The following is a 21,426-nucleotide window of genomic DNA, read 5'->3' on the forward strand; positions in this document are numbered from 1 at the left end:
AAGTCTGTTGCTCTCTGTGGCGAGACTTTTTAAAGGGGAGATCTGCTCGCATTCGCGCCTTGAAGTTGGGAACCACAGAAAACCAACTTCAGCCAACCGAGAGAAGGAGAGAGACTTTTTCCCCCTTTCTTTTAGCACAGTAAAGAAATATATAAATATATGCTCAGTATATAAATAATACAAAAATATTTTTTTTCTAAACAATAATAATTCTCTTAGAAAGCCACACAGGTCATGGCAGATATTTTCGTATCACAGTGAAGGAAATAAAAGCGATGGGGGGAGGGGAGTAAATTTTCTTGTTAGAGGGGAAGGGAGGGAACAGTTATCAGCTCACAATAGGGGGGGGGGGGATTCTTGAAAATAGGTCGCAATTTGTGAAGCCTGCACAATTTCAAGTGTGGTAGTTATAATGCGGATCAGAAAATTTTAACAACCGCTTAAAAGTTAGGTGAAGTTTTATCTCTTGTGGTGGTTTATGCAAAGCTGCAACCTATTTCATTTCCCCCCAGACATTCTTATTTTGAGGGATTTTAATGATTTAAAAAAAAAGAAAAATTGTTCTATGGTCCTGAACAATGTCATTTTATTGAATGTATTTGCCATTTACGAACTAACTGTCTGAGTCAGAGTTAATAAAAAAAACTTCAGAGAATTTTATAAGAGCTTTGGCACATTATAAAATTCTAAAAAAAAGATGGTAAGCCTACTATACGAAATTTAGTTTTAAATTCTAGTTACATATAGCAGTTTTCTTTCTTTTCTCTAATTTCTTGAATGAAAATGATATATGACCTTATACAAACCTTGCAATGTACAAAAAAACTGCAGCATTTCTACAGAAACATTTTTTTTCTCTAGTTATTATTTTTTTGAGCTCATATATACCCCAGTGGTTATATATGAGCTGTATTTAAAATAAAATTGAACTTATCTAAATTAATATGTTGTATTTGACAGAACAACATTCACTTCACTTATTTAGCTTATCTAGTAATGCAAAATAAGTGAAGTTTCACATTTTTAATTACAAAATCATGCATATATATACATTATATATATATATATATTTTTTTTTTCAAAGAATCCATTTTAATTCACTGTGATTTGCAGTAGCACTTCATTTCTGACATTAGCAATTTTTTTTGGCAACTTTAGAAATAACTGGCCCAATTTGCTCATTTTTGATATAATTAAAAAAAAAAACTAATTGGTGATTTCCCATATTTAGAATTCCAATTCCTCAAGGAAATGTGATCAGCGAATTCATCAGCCAGGATTGCAAAGACTGTGAGATTTTCTTTTGGGATTTTTCACTCATGTGAAGCATCATTAGAGGATTTTTACAAATTTTTCTAGAATGATACAAAAAATCAGAAGCATTGGCACTTATGTAACTATGAATTTGTTATAATTTTATACAGAACTGCCATTGCTTTAGCAGGACGGAAATTGTACATAGAATGGAAGTGTACATAAAAAGTATGATCATTGCGATTGCTTCGGATGATTCTGAAGTCTTAATCGACATATTAACGATTCCAGTGAAAACGTTACCAATCAAAAAATATAACAATCCATTGAAGTTCAGTGCTTCCCACAAGTAGATTTGTGGACACGTGACTTTGTGGCTTTGAATTCCATTCATTAAATTCTTGTACTTCTGATATATCATAAGGCACATGTAAACTACAAGTTGGACAACAATTTCAAAACACGCAAGACAAACCTGCAAAGAAAAAAAACTGAATAAATCAAAATGATCAAAAAATATGGTGAAGTCTATTATGATGTAGAAGAGAAGATTGTGGTGTTTTCAGCATTCTTGTATAGACTAGTAAACTTTTAAATTCTCTGACTGCTTCATAATTCACATGATATTAGCTTTGTTTTGCTTTTTTTTTAAGGTAATTTTAATGATTTGAACATATTTTTTGTATGGTATTTACCTTAACCCATTGATGCTATTTGGTAAGAAAATTTGCCATTCAAAATTTTTTCTTCGCCAATAAATGGTGGGAATGGTTGCACTCAGTGTTTTCTTTCTTTCTAAGAATCAACGTCGTCTTTAATGGGCTAAGTTAGTCTAATACAATATTTTTATCAAATTGACTCTTTCCTAAAAGTTACATTTCATGATAAAAATTTTGAATCAAACATCCAATGTAAGATGATGGAAATCCCACTACAGTCAACACTTGATATAATGACTATTTACTATTGCGACTGTTCCATTATAACAACCGGTGTGACAAGTCCAAAATTGTTCCCTATTCATCCCATGTTATTTTTCAATCGATAAAAAGACTGTTCTATCCATTGCAATGTCTACCCCACCCACTTTTTTTTTAAAGAAATGAAAAAAAAGTATGTATAAACTTGTAAAAGGAATGAGGCAGTTATATAGAGGCAACACTTCCTTCCAATTCAAACATAATTAAACATTTATTATGCAACTAACGCAACAGAATCTAAAAGAACATATTATATTGATATGAGTGGACCATTCAGTTCCTCCATCGCGCAGGCATGCTCTTTTCCCATTATGCTGACAGCGCCATCCCGTGGTGAACACTGTCACTACAGTACCCCTTTCCTAAGTGACAGAGTCACATCATTAAGTAATTCAGTCTATCTAGAGCCCAAACTATTCTGCTGAAACGGATACATTGAGTCGGAGTAGTGGTGGGTGCAAACGTCACATGTCGGGTGGCTGGAATAGTCATCGTCATCTGCTGCTCTGGTGTTGATAGAACTTCGATGTCAGGGTGCTGGTCGTTGAGGAGATATGCTGGTTTCAGTCGATCAAACAAGATGACAGACTCCCTGTTCCTGATATGTACGCAAAAGAAATTTTTTGGTTGCTACAGCACTTCGAAGGTACTTTCATAGGTCAGGTGTAGAGGGCGTCGGTGCGAATGAAAATGTGCGTGCAAGTCAACAGGGCTTGTGGGATGTAGACATTGCGTGTGATGCCATACCTTGAAGTCTGGATCGGCTTGAGTGTATCCATGTGCATTTAAATTCATCGAGGTAGGAGGTTACTGGCTCCGGGACATGTTGTTCAATGAAAATCTCTCCAGACAATCTCAGTGTTTGACTGAAAACCATTTCAGTAGTGGAAGTTGAGGTCTGGTCGAAAGCATGTTCGGAGGCCGAGAAGTGCAGAAGGAAGGCTGTTGACCCAATCACATGTTAAACTAGCCTTCAGTGCGTTTGAGCTGTCGATGTTAGCGTTTAATGAGCTGTTTGCTTTGGGGTTGTAAGCAGTTGTATGGATATGGTTTACTTCGAACAAAGTGTTGAATTTATGGAATAGATGTGATTTAAATTGCGAATCCTGGTCCGTCATAATGCTTCTGGGGATCCCATATCGTGAAAATCAGTTGGCGTATAACGCTCGGGCACAAGTCTCTGCAGACATATCTAGAATTGGAATTGCTTTTCGATCCATCTTGAGAATCAGCAGATAATGGTTAGAATATATTTGTAACCTTGGAAATTCGGGAGTCTGCCCACAATGTCAATGTTCAGATGAGCGAATTTCTTTGATGGCACAGGAAAAACTTGGAGAGACAACTGAAGTCTGGATCGAGGCGTCCGGGTAACCAATTGTTGTAGAAGGAATGCTGTGGTTAGAGGCAACACTTCCTCCACAATTCAAAGATAATTAAACATTTATTATACAACTAAAACAACAGAATCTACAAGAACGTATTGTATCAATATGAGCAATACGATGTGACTGTCTCATTTGAGCAGCAAAATGTAAGTTCAGTTCCTCCATCGCACAGCATGCTCTTTTCCCATTACGCTGACAACGGCATCCTGTGGTGGATGCTGTCGCAACAAACATGATCTCTAATATTGTAGTTTTGTTTAAAAATTTTTTTTTCAAATTTGAATTCATAGAAACAACTTGTGTACCACAGAGTATGCCATGAATCATACAAACGAAAGTAACAAACATTATACGATTCAGAGAAAACTCTGAAAGAGAATTAGGTTTTTGGTATAATTTGTTTAGCGAGAGACACAAAGGGATTTTGTATGATAAATACCTGTGTGTGTGACTGCTACATGACTGATCCTTTTATTCCTCAAGGTCAGAGTTTTCACAGAATAAGGTCATTTGATCAATGATCAGAATAAGGATTGAGGCGAAAGCTTATCTTATGAAAGGTGCTCACTATGACATAAGAACACATTGTGTGCCCAATAAGCGTTCATTATGAATCACTTTTCTCCAGATAGCAGGAAAATATACAGACAAGTGAATTAGAGTTTTCTACTGAAAATTACACTTTCTTGTTTACATTTATTCAACACGATTATCAACATGATTCCCTTAGACATTAAATTGCATGTACATAAGTGTGTACATTCAAATTAATTATTTAAATTTTATTATTTTCTCCTTATATACATCATAGTTTCCCAAACTTTTTATTCCATCTCCTCTTTTTCAGAAATTTTTTTTTTCATCGCCCCCCCCCCCAACTTAACTGAACCCATAGGATCCTATGCTAAATCTAGCTTCTATCGCCCCCTGGACCATTTCATCACTCACCGGGGGCGATATTGCCCACTTTGGGAAACACTGTTATACATTTTCATTGCAACTGTTTACGTTATGAAAAATAAATATTATTTTTACTTCTTTCCAAGCATGAAATTCTCCCAAAAAACTAATTACTTTTCAACTTTTTGATATAGCAACCTTCCGATATAACATCTGTCTGTTTCAAGTAGAAAGAAGGTCTAGTCAGCGTTGACTGTATTTCATTCCGTATCTTCACAATGTTGAGACTAATGCAAAAATAAATTAGCATGGTTTCCTACATTTTATACTTGTGAGTCAAATGCTTGCTGAAAAGTTAAAGAGTATTTTCAGTGAGTATTTTTCACTCTTAACTTATGACTGCTCATACAAGAAGGCATTTTATAGGTTGGGGTTTGCCACTGCAGTTTTCTTTTAACAAAGCATTATTCTCATAGGGTCCTGAATAAACTTTCTAATAAATTTTTGATACAATATTTACGTAATTAGACAGTTTTTGATCTGAAAAATGTATGGCGAAAAAGACAATCAGAAGTTCTATCTGATGATTAAGTTTTAAAGCAGAACTTTTAGGCATTAATCACTGACAGTTGTGTTGTCATATTCAAGTCATATGATTGTTTAAATGAAACAATACTTATATACAAGGGTGGCAAATCGAGAGATAGTAAAATGCAATTTTAACAATTCCTAACACAATTCTTTTTCAAATCGAAATTAAAAAAAAAAAATACAGTTCAGTCTTCTCTGATGAAATGAATACGAAATTAATGAATATAATATCATACCATCCATAAACAATATGCCATGTTACACATTCTTCTCGATACGGGCTGCACATTACTATGCAACAGCATCATACCCATCCACGAGCATATTCCTAATATAGAAATCTCAAGAAGAAGGGTCACATAGTTCTTCGTTTTGCACCTAAAACATTCAAGAATGCATTTCAATACAAATATTTTAGCTATGTGAGGGACCACAAATTGAATGCTTCATATATTCATAACAATGCAAGATAATGTTTCGCTCATATTGATGAGTACCTAATTTTAACTGACTTGCGAATTCTTTTTACTAAATTATTTAGGTTCTTCGCTCTCTTTCTACTGTTATTGCACTCAACTTTTGAAACATTAACAAAGGATTTGTCTAACATAGATTGTGACATAGGATTGAGAAGTTTTGATAATCTTGTCTCAGTGATGAAAATCTTTAGAATTTGTAATGAACTAGACCAGCGCACGACATTTTGTGGTATTATCAGACAACATAAATATACATTAGGGCCATGCATATGCTCAGAACATGCATTAAAGCATGTACCAACTCATTAGAGATTCAGCAGAGTAATGTGTATGAGATGTATGTACAGTTAAGTAGTTATGGTGGTATCAGACCGACAAAACATAAGGATGTGAATCACGCAGCATAAACAGGGGTCTCAACTTGCAAGATGAAAAAAAGTTCCTTTAAGTTGTGAATTTATAGACTAAACTATATTTAATGGCAGTTATCTCAGGATTCCTGAAACAAGACTGAAATTTATGTAAAAGAACAAAGTTGGGGTGTTTATTTTTTTCTCAGGCTACTAATTAGTCTGGTTTTTGAGCCTACATCAAAAGGCAATTAGTTATTGTTATGAATATAATTATCCTAATTGCATATAATTATACACACAATAAGTCATATTTTACTCTATAATTTCCATCAGCATACACAGTCATTACATACAAATAATGCAAGTATACAAACCAAACTTTTAAAAAATTTACAGCATTTTCCTGCACTACAGATAATGTGAATTTCAATACTTTGAGAAAAAATTCTTTGCTTAGTCCACTGAATAATCTGCGTATGCCAATTTACTTCACAAATAATGAAATTTTAAGAAATAGAAGGTGTTGTTAGTCTTGTTTTTTGTAAGAAAAAAAAGTTCATTTTTCTACTCTCATCTATATAAGGGGGTATCAGAAGTATTTTGAACCTATGGGCACTCGGAGTTTCCATGTAGGAAATTTTGATTTCTGAATCACTTCTGTGGGTGTTCGGACCTATTCTACAAGTTTCTACATCCATATGTCATCCATACATCTTTGGTTTGTGTTTACAAATTAATTTTTAAAGCCTTTAGTGGGCTTATTTCCACTCCAAACTTTCAAAAAAAAAGCTGCAGAAAATGTGCAGTAGTAATCACAGTGATTTCTTAATTCCCCCTTGTGCCACATCTTACTGGTGAACCATTGATCCTAAAGGGATACTTTCAATTACAAAAATTATCTGAATAATGTGTAGAGCTATCGTACATCATTCACGTTGCACGCGGTTTCTTGTATAGTTACTAAAATTAAAATAAAAACTTTTAATACGGACACCCTGTGCTCCAAAACCCAGTTAGAAAGTTGTTGCCCTGTCTCTTCTGATGTCAACAAAAGAAATTTAATGTTTTTAAGCGCAATATTAACTGAGGTATTAGAATTTGAAAATCGGAGAAAAGTTGAGAAAGAACAGCATAAATAAAGGAAAGAAGTTTCTGCTGTTCTTTCCCAACTTACCTTCGATTTTTGAAATTAAATATTGCACTTAGAAACATGGAAGTTTTTTGTTGGACTCGGAAAAGACAGGGCAACAACTTTCTAATTGGGTTTTTGAGCACAGGGTGTACATATTAAAAAGTTAATTTTAATAACAATAAAACCTCTTGCAACATGAATGATGTATGATAGTTCTACACATTATTTGGATAATTTTTCTAATTAGAAGTATGCCTTTAGGATCAATGGTTTGACAGTAAAATGTATAAGTAATTACCCTGCATAACCTGCACTAAGAAATTCAAATGTTTTTAACATATAATTCATTCATAGGAAAATACAGTGGTATAAGTGAAATTAAGACGAATGAAAACGAGTGAGAAAAAAATTTTGAAATCACCTTGGCTTGTAAAGATACTTTCCAAGTTCTACCCCAATGAAATAAATGAACATAAATCCTGGTAGAGAATGAATTCCTTCTTTGTTTGCTTCTAGAATGTTATTTCTATCATCACTCAAGATGAAATCGGTGAGTCCATAACCAGACAAGAGCCATTGGTGCAGTAAACCAAAAGTTAACATGAAAAATATATTAGTGGCAGAAGGAATGATATTTTGCAAACTGCAGCACAGTATCTGGAAAATTCCATTTAAAAAAAGAAAATCTAAAAACAAGTAAAAAATATATAAATATGTGATGCACTTTCTGTACAAAAAGTTACTGGATAATAATTTTTAATGGGCATGCATTAAACGTAAATGCAATGCATTAAATACTATACAGTCAAACCACATTAAGGGGTCATTCTCTTGGGAAAGCAGAAATATTACCCCATAAGTGAAGTAACCCGATAAACTGAGTTTGCCATGGTCTCTCCATTTCCTATCTCCCTCCTTAATGCATTCATGCTCATGATACCAACTTTTCATTATTCAAATGAGTTTAGTCTTGGAAATTTATTAATTCAAGTTAATTACATTAATATATAATACTTGTCTTAATTTTCCTCTTCCATCCTAAGATCATGGAATTTTGCAGAAGCCTAAGATAGTGTGATTTTGACTGCAATAGAATTTTTTTTCATAGTTTATGTGTTACTACTCCAGTACTGATTATAAAGAATGTTCAAGGCCATCAAAATATTTTGAAAGGGATAAAAATAACACTTATTCTATTAGTAATTATAAATTAAAACTACAATTGTAACAACTATTCGCCTTTACTTTAAAAACACAAAAAGAGTTAATAAACTAATTTGCATTCATTTTTCAAAGATTTTACGTCAAAATAAAAAATGGAAATCATGCTTTGGGGTTGGATTGGAAATACCTGCTGGGCCATCTTAATGCATGCGCTCACCTGCATATGGCCTTGAGATCCCAGGTAGGGCCTCCTATTAATGGGGGGGGGGGAAATTGATATTTAGCTTCAAAGCAGCCTGCAATATTCTAAAGAGTTAGCCTAGTAAGGTAGATAAATGAACAAATTGGGAGTCTCTGTCACATTTCTATCTTGGAACCAGCTCCCGGGTTCCTTAACCCATTTGCATCGTAAGCGCATATATGTGTGTTAGTTTTTTATGCATAAGAACAAAACACTAGAGTACTATCATTCTGTATAAAACTACTAAATTTAATTTTTCAAATTATTTTCAATGAATATATCTACATTGAACTAAGTTAACATTATAAATTCTTTGTGAATGCCACTTTGTTTTTTACTTTTTTATTTTCATTTTGAAATATTTATAACTTTATACAATAAAAAAATTTGATGATATGGGCCAATTTTCCACTTTTTCAAATGATGCAAATGGGTTAATACCCACCATGACCTTATGTGGGGGCCTATGCTCTATCAAATGGCAGGAAAATTACCAATAATTGAGCATTAAGCTTATCATTCAGCTTATCATTCATATATATATATATATGAATGATAAGCTTAATGCTCAATTATTGGTAATTTTCCTGTCATTTGATTATTAATTACCAAATTATATTAATATATATATAATTACCAAATTATATATATATATATACATATATTGTATGAAAAGTTTCCAATTTCTATGAAAATTCTTGTGAAGGCTTATTTTCACAAAAGTGACCCCTTAAGCTGAGTATGGAGAGACACTATCAGAAGTCTAATAGCATAAGAACGGCACTGAGTGCAATTGGGATTTAAAAAATGTGACCCAGTAAGTGAAATGACACATTATCTGGGTGACCCGCTAACAAGGTTTGACTGTATATAGAGCTATCTGCCATCTAGGCCAGTGGTTCTTAACTTTTGGAAGAAAGCGGTCCAGTTGATTATTATTTTATAAGTAGAATGCCTGATCTTAATTTCAATCAAATCTAACATGGACAAAACAAACCACACTTACCTTTGTTAGTCCCAAAGTGAAAAAGAAATTCCAGTGCTTGCCATACTCAGATATGCTCAGATGATAATCAACAGAAGTTACAGTTGCTAGTCTCACGAATCCCAGCAAGAGCAAAGGCAAAGAAGAAGTCACAGATTTCTTGAAACTGGATGAATAGGAAAAAAATGTTGACATCACAAGTTCAAGTTTTGAATAGGATATCATAAAAGTTAATTACAACACCCACACACACATTAACTCATGGAAACAGACATGCACCTTACCTACCACTGTATTTTCCTTTGGCTTCAGGAGCACACATTCCATGGATCATTACAAACTGTCCAACACCTATGTCCATCACTGACCATCCATATGTCTCTGTTTTTGAAAATCGGCTAGGATAGACAGAAAAGTCCACGGCAAGAATACTAATGGTTGTTCCCAACAAGATATGAGAACGGTAAGCTGTTAAATAGGGCAGACTACTTGAATGGTTTGGCACCTCTGAGTGAGAGAAAGCTTTCCTGGAATAAAGAAAAGGGAAAGATATAACATTGTGCATACAAATACATATTGAAAGAACAAACGCTGCAACAGACAATTTAATTAACATGGATAACACTAAAATGAAAGAAAAAAATTGAAAAAAAAAAGTCAGTTATCAAGATTATTATTCTGAGTTATAATATCCCCTGTGTTTCAATATTTGTATAACTAAAGAATCACATCTAGACCTCCAGGAACATGTTTATTATGCATGAAATTATTAGAAGTATCCTGAAACACAAAATCAGTAACATCACCAACAAAAGTAGAATTTTCAGTACCTTAACAAAGATCATTCATGTTTCCAAAACTGAAGTTTCCTCCAGGATTAGAAATGAAGCACTCTGTCCATTTCAGTGTTTCCAAAACCAAATAAATTAATTCTCATTTGTTATAATTTCTGATTTAATAGATTATTTTAAACACCATTTCCTCACACAAAAAATTATTTGCTTCCGATCAATTGATATTTTGTGTCTCACATCTTGTTTTACTAATTCTCTAAAAATTTTTCTTTTCATTTAGATTAAGCACATAGGTTCCCAACTTTGAGGAGCGAATGCGAGCCAATCTCCCCATTAAAAAGTCTCACCACAGAGAGCAGCAGGCCTACAATGTTGCAAATAGTCAATCATTACACGCCACTCATCCACTCATAGTTTGAAAAAAAAGATGGCCGCACTAAAAATTCATAAACAACACTGGATACACACTAAAACTGTTAGGCACACATGTACACACTTCTGGCAAAACTCATTTGGTAGTAAATTGTCCAGCCACTGTGGTGGTTGAGTGGTCATAGTGACGGACTCACGTAGCAAGGTCCCGGGTTAGAACCCCACCGTCACCACAGTGGTGGTCGGCTGAAGTTGGTTTTCTGTGGTTCCCAACTTCAAGGCGTGAATGCGAGCCGATCTCCCTTTAAAAAGTCTCACCACAGAAAGCAAGAGACCTACAAACAGTACAAATGCAATTCAATCATAACACATCACTCACTTCACTTCTGAAATATAGATGGTGGCACTGAAAAATCAAACACAACACTATGTACGCACTCAGACTGTTAGGTACAACACACACACAGTTACACATACGGCACAGCTCACTAGGTAGTAAATCGCCCATAGATGGTGATAGACCAGAGTTGTTCTCGGTTTGAAAGAATAATAGAAAAGATTAAATATGTAGCAGTAACAGTATAACACGTAAATGGTGCTGATTCACAGAAGTAGAAACAGATTCTACATGAAATATGTATGCAATATAGTTGACACTGCTTATAACAAAATTGGATATTATGAAGTATTGGTTATAATGTATTTTTTTCTGTCTCAGAGAACCCGCAATATCAAAATAATGTTAAAAATATCGCTTATAATGATATTGATATCTTATAAGATTGCCATACTTATGAACACTGAACATAATAAAGTTTCTGTCACAAATGGATTTTGTTTCGTAGGATTTAATTTTATAAAATCAGAAATTCTATTTTCTTCAAAGTCCAAATGCAAAGTACTACTGTACTATTACTGTGGAAGAAAGGCTATGGGATGGTGATCTCTGGCTGCAGATAATGCTGGTTTGGCTCATTTTCAAAACTGATCGAATAGAGGGATCAATATAACAGCAATTTTGTCAACATTTCTCAATCTATGTGAACCTCAGCACCTTTAGAATGTTTATAACAGTTCAATGGATCATTTGCAGCAGTGATAAACTTTTGCCACCCACGGCTCTCTGGTCTCAGAAATTGTTTACCCCAGAAATAGTATAAAACCACTTTAAAGCACTAAACATTTACACATCAATATAAACAGCTCACCTCTGATAAGTGTTGGTGATGCTCTTAAGAGCCCCGATGCACACTTTGAGAATCACCGATTTACATTACATATTGATTTAAAATTTCACTCAAACCAATATGAATATCATTAATATTTCAATTTGTGATTTACATGAATAATTTTCATTTTAATTCTAATTAAATTTTCAAGTGTATTTGAAGAACCTTTTCATCATCTTTAGCAGTCTATCTCTAGTAGGCAGATCAAACTTGAGCAACACTGCTACACGTCAGTTCCTCTAATTGAACTCGAGTATTCATCATCTATTACTTATAATGAATATATCATATTGAGAATATTTTCCATGTTCCTATGTGACTTCGTTATAGATGGGCTCAAATATAACGTATTTTTAATGTATTTAACAAACTAATATTTTGCTATACCTATTTTTCAATATGAGGAGGCTTATATTCTAATATAGACCTCCAAGCATGGTGAGATGGGACTTGACTACACGTCGTGTTAGATTATTCTTATTTTTTCCTCAAAGGAAAAGTGATTGTACATAGAAAATTACTGACTAGCGACTTCTAGAAAAGAATGGAATTGTCTGACATGACGTGACATAGCCAAGTCTCATCTCATGATTGGAAGACTATACCCTATTTGAAAACCAGTAGAAGCAATTTACTAAAAGAGTTTGTTAAAATTTAAATTTTTGTACCAGATTTCTAAGGCACTTTTTGACCAGGAGAGTTTTGCACTTCGTTCCAAATCATTCCAACCCACGGCAAAAATAAGGGCAATGAACATTATGGCAAAACTAGTCACGATACCAGAAGATATCCAACCAATATATTCGCTCCATGTAGTTAATATAAGCAGGAAAAATGTGTTCAACACATAGGCATGCAAAATGTTTCTGAAAGAAAAACACAAACATTAATGCTAATTAAGCCAACATCAATTAGTTGATCAAGAATACCATATTCATTGACAATATTGAATAAGCGAAATTTTCACTAAAAAATCTTCAATGAACTGACCAAAACTTCTTAGAGAAGACAGAAAATATTAAGGGAATATAAGATGTCTATGATTAGTGTGATCAAATGTTCCTGTGTCTCAGCCGATTTTTGAGTTGTTCTAGGAGAACATAATTGTAGCACTATGTGCTGCAAATAGGTAGCACTATGTGTATGATGTAACTACTGGTAAAAAAATAGGTTATGATTTGTGAAAATTGGCAATATTTAACAACAATAAGGTAATATTTGGCAAGAATTAGTGAAATAATAATAACGCTGTTGCAAAAAAAAAAAAAAGAATTCCTTTAGGACTGCTGGAAGGACGTTTCAGTTCCTAGAGGATAGGCTACAAAGTGGTTTGAACTGTGTGCATGTATTTTGATTATTATATATTGGTATTTGTGTAATATATGTCTAAATTTATACATTATATGGTTATATTTATGAAAAAGAAAAATGTATTAAGAGTCGACTAGATCAAAGCATTTCTCAACCTTTGTGAACCCAAGAACCAGTAAAATGTCAAAAAGAGCTCGATGGCCAATGTAAAAACAATGAATTAATTATTAGATGTTGTTTTTGACCCGAAATAAACTAACAAATAAGATTTTTTTGGTTGTTATGCCAAAACAAATCTTTGGAAAGAAAAGGGATTTGCCTATTTTGGGAATTGAACCAGATTTTAAGAGAGACTGAAATGTTCCCACTCCACATTTCATGCTAATAATACATATTGTAAGGAAATTAAAAGTGTGGCTCTGGTGTATTGGTTAGCGCACTTGCCCAGTATGCAAGGGGATCCAGGTTCGATTCTCGGAAGAGACAAATCACTTTTCTTTTCAAAGATTCATTTTTTTTGGTATAACATCCAGAAAACCCCTATTTCTCAATGATTAAATTGTTTTTTGAATCAAGCTGACAAATCCCATAAAATCCATCCGAGAAACCCTGGTTTAATATTTTACTCGAACCAATGTGGACAGCAATGATATTTGTGTCATACAATTAAATAATTTAAATTTCACATGATTAAAATCAAATTTTCAAATCTGTCTGCAAACCACATGTACCATCTTCTTATAGGTTAAGAAACAATAAGCTAGATATTTCCCCGGATCTATCATATTGAAATTGGGTCTATTTACCTATGATGAACATTAAGATAACAAAGCAAAACATATATACATGCTGGTGATTATATAGCACTTACATACTACAAATCAATCAGAATGTACATTTTTAAATTATGACCAGGGAATGTTTCTCATAAATTAGGGCCCCTGGGCAAATGTGAATTTTTGGGTAACCCTTATACAGTCGGACTCGCTTATAACAAACACAGATATTACAATTTCTACATATAACAAAGTTTTTTCTGTGACCCATGAATTTCAAATTGCTTATCTAGGCTATTTTGATTCCTCACAACTAGGGCTAGGATTTTATGACCTAAAAACCAACAGAATATGCTCCATAAAAAATGCATTTATGCCCTAAAAAAATTTCAAAATATGCCATAAAAACCTAAAAAATATGACTTTATAAAATTTATAAATTTTATAGGAAATGTACTTAACATATAATTTCCTTTAGAAAATTATGTGTTAAATTATGGGAAATTGCCAATGATTGTCCAAAACGATGCCGAAGTTATCACACAAATAAAATTGCCAATGTGGGAAATGAAGTTAGAGAAGAGTGAGGTTGAGAAAATAAAGTCCTTCTCATTGTTTTGCTGAAATGTGCAAAATAATGCTAAAAAATACACTGAGGAGCCAAAAAAACTGGTATACCTGCCTAATATCGTGTAGGGCCCCAGCGAGCCAGCAGAAGTGCCGCAACACGACGTGGCATGGACTCGACTAATGTCTGAAGTAGTGCTGGAGGTAATTGACACCATGAATCCTGCAGGGCTGTCCACAAATCCGTAGGAGTAAGAGGGGGTGGAAATCTCTTCTGAACAGCATGTTGCAAGGCATCCCAGATATGTTCAATAATGTTCATGTCTGGGGATTTAGGTGGCCAGCGGAAGTGTCTAAAGTCAGAAGAGTGTTCCTGGAGCCACTTTGTAGCAATTCTGGACATGTGGGGTGTGTCGCATTGTCCTGCTGAAATTGTCCAAGTCCGTCGGAATGCACAATGGACATGAATGGGTGCAGGTGATCAGACAGGATGCTTACGTACCTGTCACCTGTCAGAGTCGTATCTAGACGTATCAGGGGTCCCATATCACACCAACTGCACATGCCCCATACCATCACAGAGCCTCCACCAACTTGAACAGTCCCCTGTTGACATGTAGGGTCCATGGATTCATGAGGTTGTCTCCATACCCGTACACGTCCGTCAGCTCGAAGCAATTAGAACCGAGACTCGTCAGACCAGGCAACGTGTTTCCAGTCCAATGTCAGTGTTGTCAGGCCCAGGCGAGGCGTAAAGCTTTGTGTCATGCAGTCATCAAGGGCACATGAGTGGGCCTTCGGCTCCAAAAGCCCATATTGATGATGTTTTGTTGAATGGTTCGCACGCTGACACTTGTTGATGGCCCAGCATTGAAATCTGCAGCAATTTGCGGAAGGGTTGTACATCTGTCACGTTTAATGATTCTCGTCAGTCATCGTTGGTCCCGTTCTTGCATGATCTTTTTCCGGCCGCAGCGATGTCGTAGATTTAATTTTTTACCGGATTCCCAATATTCACGGTACACTCGTGAAATGGTCGTACATGAAAATCCAAATTTCATCGCTACCTCGGAGATGCTATGTCCCATCTCTCGTGCGCCGACTATAACACCACGTTCAAACTCAGTTAAATCTCGATAACCTGCCATTGTAGCAGCAGTAACCGATCTAACAACTATGCCAGACACTTGTTGTGTTCTATAGGCGTTGCCGACCGCAGCGCCGTACTCTGATTGGTTCCATATCTCTTTATTTGCATATGCATGCCTGTACCAGTTTTTTTGGCTCTTCGGTTTATGAAAACATGTCTTAAAATTACTAAAAATGCTCTATTGCATAAAAATAACGAAACATAAAAAATCATTAAAAAGTATCATTAAAGCCCTTTGATGTTAAATCCTTATAACAAACAGATTTCAGCAAAGTACGCCCATAACGAGTTTTTGATAACCTTTCAAACATGGGATTGTCACAAATTTCTTTGTAATCTCATTAACGTCTTCTTATATGTATATTTATCTTTCTGCAACTGATAATGCCTCCTTTCTTTCCTCAGAAGATATTCTAGTAAGGCTGTTTTGGGTACTATAAAATCCTATTTTGCTTTTCTTTTTCCCCCTACTTTTCTGTTAAATCTTATTTTGTTTGCAGAAAAGCACATTAGAAAGAAAGGATTGAAGTTTTTTATTCCCAAGAATCTAACCTCCAAACCACCTTTAGTGCACATTTGCCATTCTCAAGCCAGATTTAGAAGTTTGTTATGGTGGTTTCATCATGTGCGAATTTATTTTAAGAATTTTCAAATGGAAAATGCTACTCATTGCTTCAAAAATTGTAGCTATACAGTTGGTTGAAAGGAAAAAAAAAAGTGTGAAATCAGACTCACTCGAAGTTCATTATTCTTTCAAAAAATAAATAAAACAAAAAAAATTGTCTTGCATCCATGCTCTCTCTAGAAGAAAAGGCATTACATTTTGCATGCTTATGTGACAGAAATTATTTAAATGCAAAACATTCAAAATCCAGAAAAATATCAAGAAAAGAAAAGCAATGACTGACACAAATTTTTGTTTATGATAAATTACATGAGATTCTAATTAAAGTTTTAATCTTTATTTAAAAATGTATCATTTTAATCTATTCATTTTAAGAATGCACAGATTACTGAAAAATATGTATAATGCACATAATATGTTTTATTTTGCTTAAACGCATTATCTTCCAAGCCGGTATGGATATAAAGAAGGCTGCATATAACAACTGGTTTTGGTGTTTTTTTCAGACTTTGTTTTAAGTGAGTCTAACTGTATATAGTGTTCTTTGAGGCAGAAGTATTCACGAGGAGGAGACTATGTGTGGCCAAGCCTAGGCTACAATATAAAAAGCAACTGATTTTGGGGCCCTGGGCATGTGCCTTCATGCAAGAAACACACTGATTGTGACTTCAAGTAAAAAAAATTACTTTTTCACTGAGGAAACACTCAAGTCTAAAACCCCATAGAGCAATACTGATAAAAAAGGAGCAGCAGTAGTTATGGCGAAAATTTCCATTGCATTTCCTCCATCCAAGTCTTTTTTGTCTTGCAGTGCTGACACATTTTTCAAGAAACAGTCGATTAAATTATTCCACTGGTGAGAGGTCATTGCTAATGACTCTGAAAATATTAAAAAGTAGAAAATTAGTATATAGCAAACAATAATATAGCCTCTCAAATAATTCAAATGTTATTAATTATTATTTATATGTTATTATTATATATGTTATTATTTTAATTAAAGCAATAAGATGAAGGACATAAATATTGTAGGCATAATTACTTGGTGCAATAGAATTTTGATGAAATAAGGGAATGGCTTCAGAGCATCTCAGATCATTTGATAATTTTTGTTGCACCACGGTCATTATCTGCACACGAGGGCTAATTAGACCGGGACCTACAATTTATTGCCGAATCCAAACGGCAGCCTTATTTTTTTATACACGTCGAGAGGTTGGTGCACTAACTTCTCGATATGGAACTACCTGCGGTAGTAGTCTTTTTCTGTGGTCATGTCACTGTTTCTGTTGTATGCCCCTGTCAGGAAAATTTCTGACAAAGACGAACCAGGTATCAAACTCGCAGCACCTCTATAAACATCCTTTGGTACTTTGGACGAGTATCTTATCAACCTGGGCTACCACGCCTCCATCTCAGTTAATGGAGCTCATAAGCTGAATCTGTGATGTAATGTTTCATGGTAAGTAGAGGCTCATATTTTCTGAGACAAGTGCTTCGTGCGATGGGCTGTGTTAGAAGGATTAGTAGAACAAGCTTTAGGGCAAAATTTTGTCCAGATATTTTTTTTAATTAATCAATATACAATCAAAATTCATTGTGAAATTTCTCAAAAAAGGATTGTAATTCATTCCCTGGGGCTGGACAAATCAGCAACATGCCGAGGGCATGTAAAAATTATGATCACGTATGTACCAACCAAAAGTCCAACACTAGCATATAAAATATTGATTCCAGGTATGTATTATTTCAATTCTGACACGAAAGTTTTTGGACATTTGTCCAGCCCTGATTTCTAGGGAATATAGGCAATAATGCAATGCTAACATATTCCAGAGCCAAGGCTTCAATGATTTTCTGTTCAGAAGCAATTTCGCATTTCCACAGCTTAAAACTGTTCTCAGAAGACTTTTGTCAGGATTAAAGAAATAAAGAGTTTTGATTGATAGATGCATGGCTAATCAAGGCTTTACTATACGGTGATAGCATGGCTAAGAAATATAATTCGTTCTGGAATCCAATGTCAAAGAAAATACCTTTTTCATATACAATATTATCCACACACACACACAACAGTTCTGTTAACCTAATTTTTTTAAGGGTGGTAACTTAAAATTTCTTGAGAAGAAAATTTTTGTGCACACCCCCCCCCCCTTTAAAGGTTGATCGTGTGTACACCCCTGTTTAACCTCAACTGGTGTATTGAGGCCATTTTGACCCCGTGGATTCTTAATCTCGCCACCCCTTGAGAAAAAAATGCATCTGGACCATCTTATTTTCAGTACCTTTAAGCTAGTTGTTTACACGTATTTGACACATTTATGATGTTTTTCTACTTTTTCTTCCCTCTATATAATTGATCAAAGTTTCTGTGGGGTCAAAATGGCCCTACCACACCATCTGCGTTAATGGTTTCAAATTAATGGTGAGACATTGGAGATCTGAGGTGATCATAAGAATAGTGTTGTTAGTAATTATTGTATATAAGATCTGTGTAATCAGATCTGCCATGGTGTAGTTTGCAAGTACCATGTTACAGACTTAGAATAAGGCTAATTTTGGTGCGTGTGAAAATATAGTAAATATTATTTGAATTTGTAAATTTCTTTTATTTTCTAAGTACATTTCAATCATATCTGTTCATTTTTTAATTATGAAAGTTGCATTCAAAAAATTTAATGAATAATTTAAATTTTTTTTCAAAAGTCATGCATCTCTTAATTTTTTTTCAAATGAGTGTGGCTTAATAAAAGAAAAATTTTGGGAAAGTAATTAAAGAAATTTCAAAAAATATTTAGTGAAATAATTGACAAATTAATGTAAAAAGTCATGTAAAAAACCCATTGCTTTTTATGAAGATTTTTTGTTTATTTAATAATTGCTGGGGTCAAAATGACCCCACGACCATGGGCAGAGATATGGGGGGGGGGGCGTCAAAGGTGGAGTCGACTGATCCAAAGTATATATGAATTGACATTATCATCGTGCCCCCCCCCAGGCTTCCAAGCCTATCTCCGCCTATGCCCACAACGCCAGTTCAGGGTTAAATAAACTAAAGAGCCAAAAAAACTGGTACAGGCATGCGTATGCAAATAGAGAGATATGGAACCAATCAGAGTACGGCGCTGCGGTCGGCAACGCCTATATAACACAACAAGTGTCTGGCATAGTTGTTAGATCGGTTACTGCTGCTACAATGGCAGGTTATCGAGATTTAAGTGAGTTTGAACGTGGTGTTATAGTCGGCGCGCGAGAGATGGGACATAGCATCTCCGAGATAGCGATGAAATTTGGATTTTCACGAGTGTACCGTGAATATCGGGAATCCGGTAAAAAATTAAATCTACGACATCGCTGCGGCCGGAAAAAGATCATGCAAGAACGGGACCAACGATGACTGACGAGAATCATTAAACGTGACAGATGTACAACCCTTCCGCAAATTGCTGCAGATTTCAATGCTGGGCCATCAAGTGTCAGCGTGCGAACCATTCAACAAAACATCATCGATATGGGCTTTTGGAGCCGAAGGTCCATTCATGTGCCCTTGATGACTGCACGACACAAATTTTACGCCTCGCCTGGGCCCGACATTGGACTGTTGAGGACTGGAAACACGTTGCCTGGTCTGACGACTCTCGGTTCCAACTGCTTCGAGCTGATGGGCGTGTATGGGTATGGAGACAACTTCATGAATCCATGGACCCTACATGTCAACAGGGGACTGTTCAAACTGGTGGAGGCTCTGTGATGGTATGGGGCGTGTGCAGTTGGCGTGATATGGCGGGTTTTTTTTTTTGGCTCTTCAGTGTATTATGATTAAAAGGGGACAAGCTTAAGGGGAGCATTATGTTAATTATGGTGATTTGTTAAGGTTTATAAGAGGATATAAAAGACTGTTGGAAAATATTACCAAAATTGACACTGGTTGCTCTTTGAATGATGTTTGGATATTATCTAGCATTTAATAGGTTGAACATACTTAACTAAGAATAAAATTTCAACTACAAAACATGAATCACACCACGATTTGGATACCCTTGTGTAAAATTTTGTTGCTTTTCTTCAATGAATTGCATAAATCAACCCCCATGTACATAATGAACCAGCGGTTTCTATTTTTTTTCTTAAACTTGAACGGCTTTGACCTCAATCGAAACCACCCTTAAAAAAAAATTATATATTTTTATCAGTATATGAAGAAAACCGAATAAAACATAAAAATCTGAATAAAAGAAACAAAGTTATCAAAAACAATGTATGAATAACTGATAATTGTTATTGTGTTTTTCCCATATTCATGATATTCAATATTTTCCTCCTGGGTGGGTTTCTACTATATAGTAAAGCTGGCAACAGAACCAATCATAATAGTGGTCAGCTACACAACTGAAAAAAAAGTTAAAATTTCAACTTGTTTTATTTTCTTGTTAAAGGAGGGAGAGAATGTGTGTTTTTAAGTTGCTCCTTGTACAGCTGTTTTGAACGGAGCTTGATGGAGTGAACGGAAGCAGCGTGGTTGGTGTTACGCCCCTCTCGCTCTGCGTTTGTGCCTTACCCTTTATTTAATTTTTTACTAGTGTTTCCCTCTTTAAGTACAATTTTCTTTATTTATTATATTCGTAGGAGTAATTTTATTTAATTTCCTGAAGTGAAGGATCAAGGCTCTTGGTTAGGGCTCTGCCCGTTTCCGGGGTCTAGTTTGACTCCTTCAAATGTGCAGCTATGGCTGTTGAAATAGATACACAGCCAGCGGGCAGTGCAGACAAAGTCTCGTCTACAAGTCATAATTGGAATACTTTATTATCTGATGAAGACATCTTGGACGGTTTTGGTGAGTCCCCTCGCATTTTGCTAACTTTCAAGTTTTCGGGTGCAGAAATTATTCCCAGATCCAGGCCTTTGTGCCTGAAAAAGGATATCTGCTCAAAAATCTCTGTTCCTAAACACATCTCGGAGATTCGATTCACACGCTCAAGTGAGCTGTTAATCTCTACGGAAAATATTCACACTGCGAAAGAGATAAAAAAAATAGATATGATTTTGAACATTCCCGTTAAATCGGTCCTTTTGAAGGATTCGATTACCTCCAAATTTTTGCTAAATATTCCGTGTGATATTGCAGTAGTGGAAAT

General features: G+C 35.0%; 1 protein-coding gene across 2 annotated transcripts; it reads right to left on the reverse strand.

The window, feature by feature from the left end:
* Positions 1-1,079: 1,079 nt before the first annotated feature.
* LOC149075663 (uncharacterized) lies at positions 1,080-20,427 on the reverse strand. Of its 2 annotated transcripts, none has more exons than XM_089243148.1 (8): positions 20,205-20,427; positions 16,978-17,170; positions 12,531-12,728; positions 9,752-9,994; positions 9,489-9,633; positions 7,499-7,734; positions 5,350-5,491; positions 1,080-1,729 (listed from the first exon to the last, which is right to left on the reverse strand). In XM_089243148.1, exons 2-8 carry the CDS (start codon positions 17,157-17,159, stop codon positions 1,409-1,411), a joined length of 1,467 nt encoding a protein of 488 aa, XP_089099274.1. In that variant the 5' UTR covers positions 17,160-17,170; positions 20,205-20,427; the 3' UTR covers positions 1,080-1,408. The 2 variants fall into 2 exon arrangements, with proteins under 2 accessions (XP_089099274.1, XP_089099273.1); XM_089243147.1 differs by lacking the exon at positions 20,205-20,427 and adding an exon at positions 17,334-17,800 and having other exon boundaries at positions 1,315-1,729.
* Positions 20,428-21,426: the final 999 nt, after the last annotated feature.

The sequence above is a fragment of the Pholcus phalangioides genome, unplaced genomic scaffold (genome assembly GCF_987345545.1).
Source record: "Pholcus phalangioides strain wild (caught in Gottingen) unplaced genomic scaffold, Ppha-v1.0 ptg000015l_1, whole genome shotgun sequence".
NCBI classification, from domain to species: domain Eukaryota; kingdom Metazoa; phylum Arthropoda; class Arachnida; order Araneae; family Pholcidae; genus Pholcus; species Pholcus phalangioides.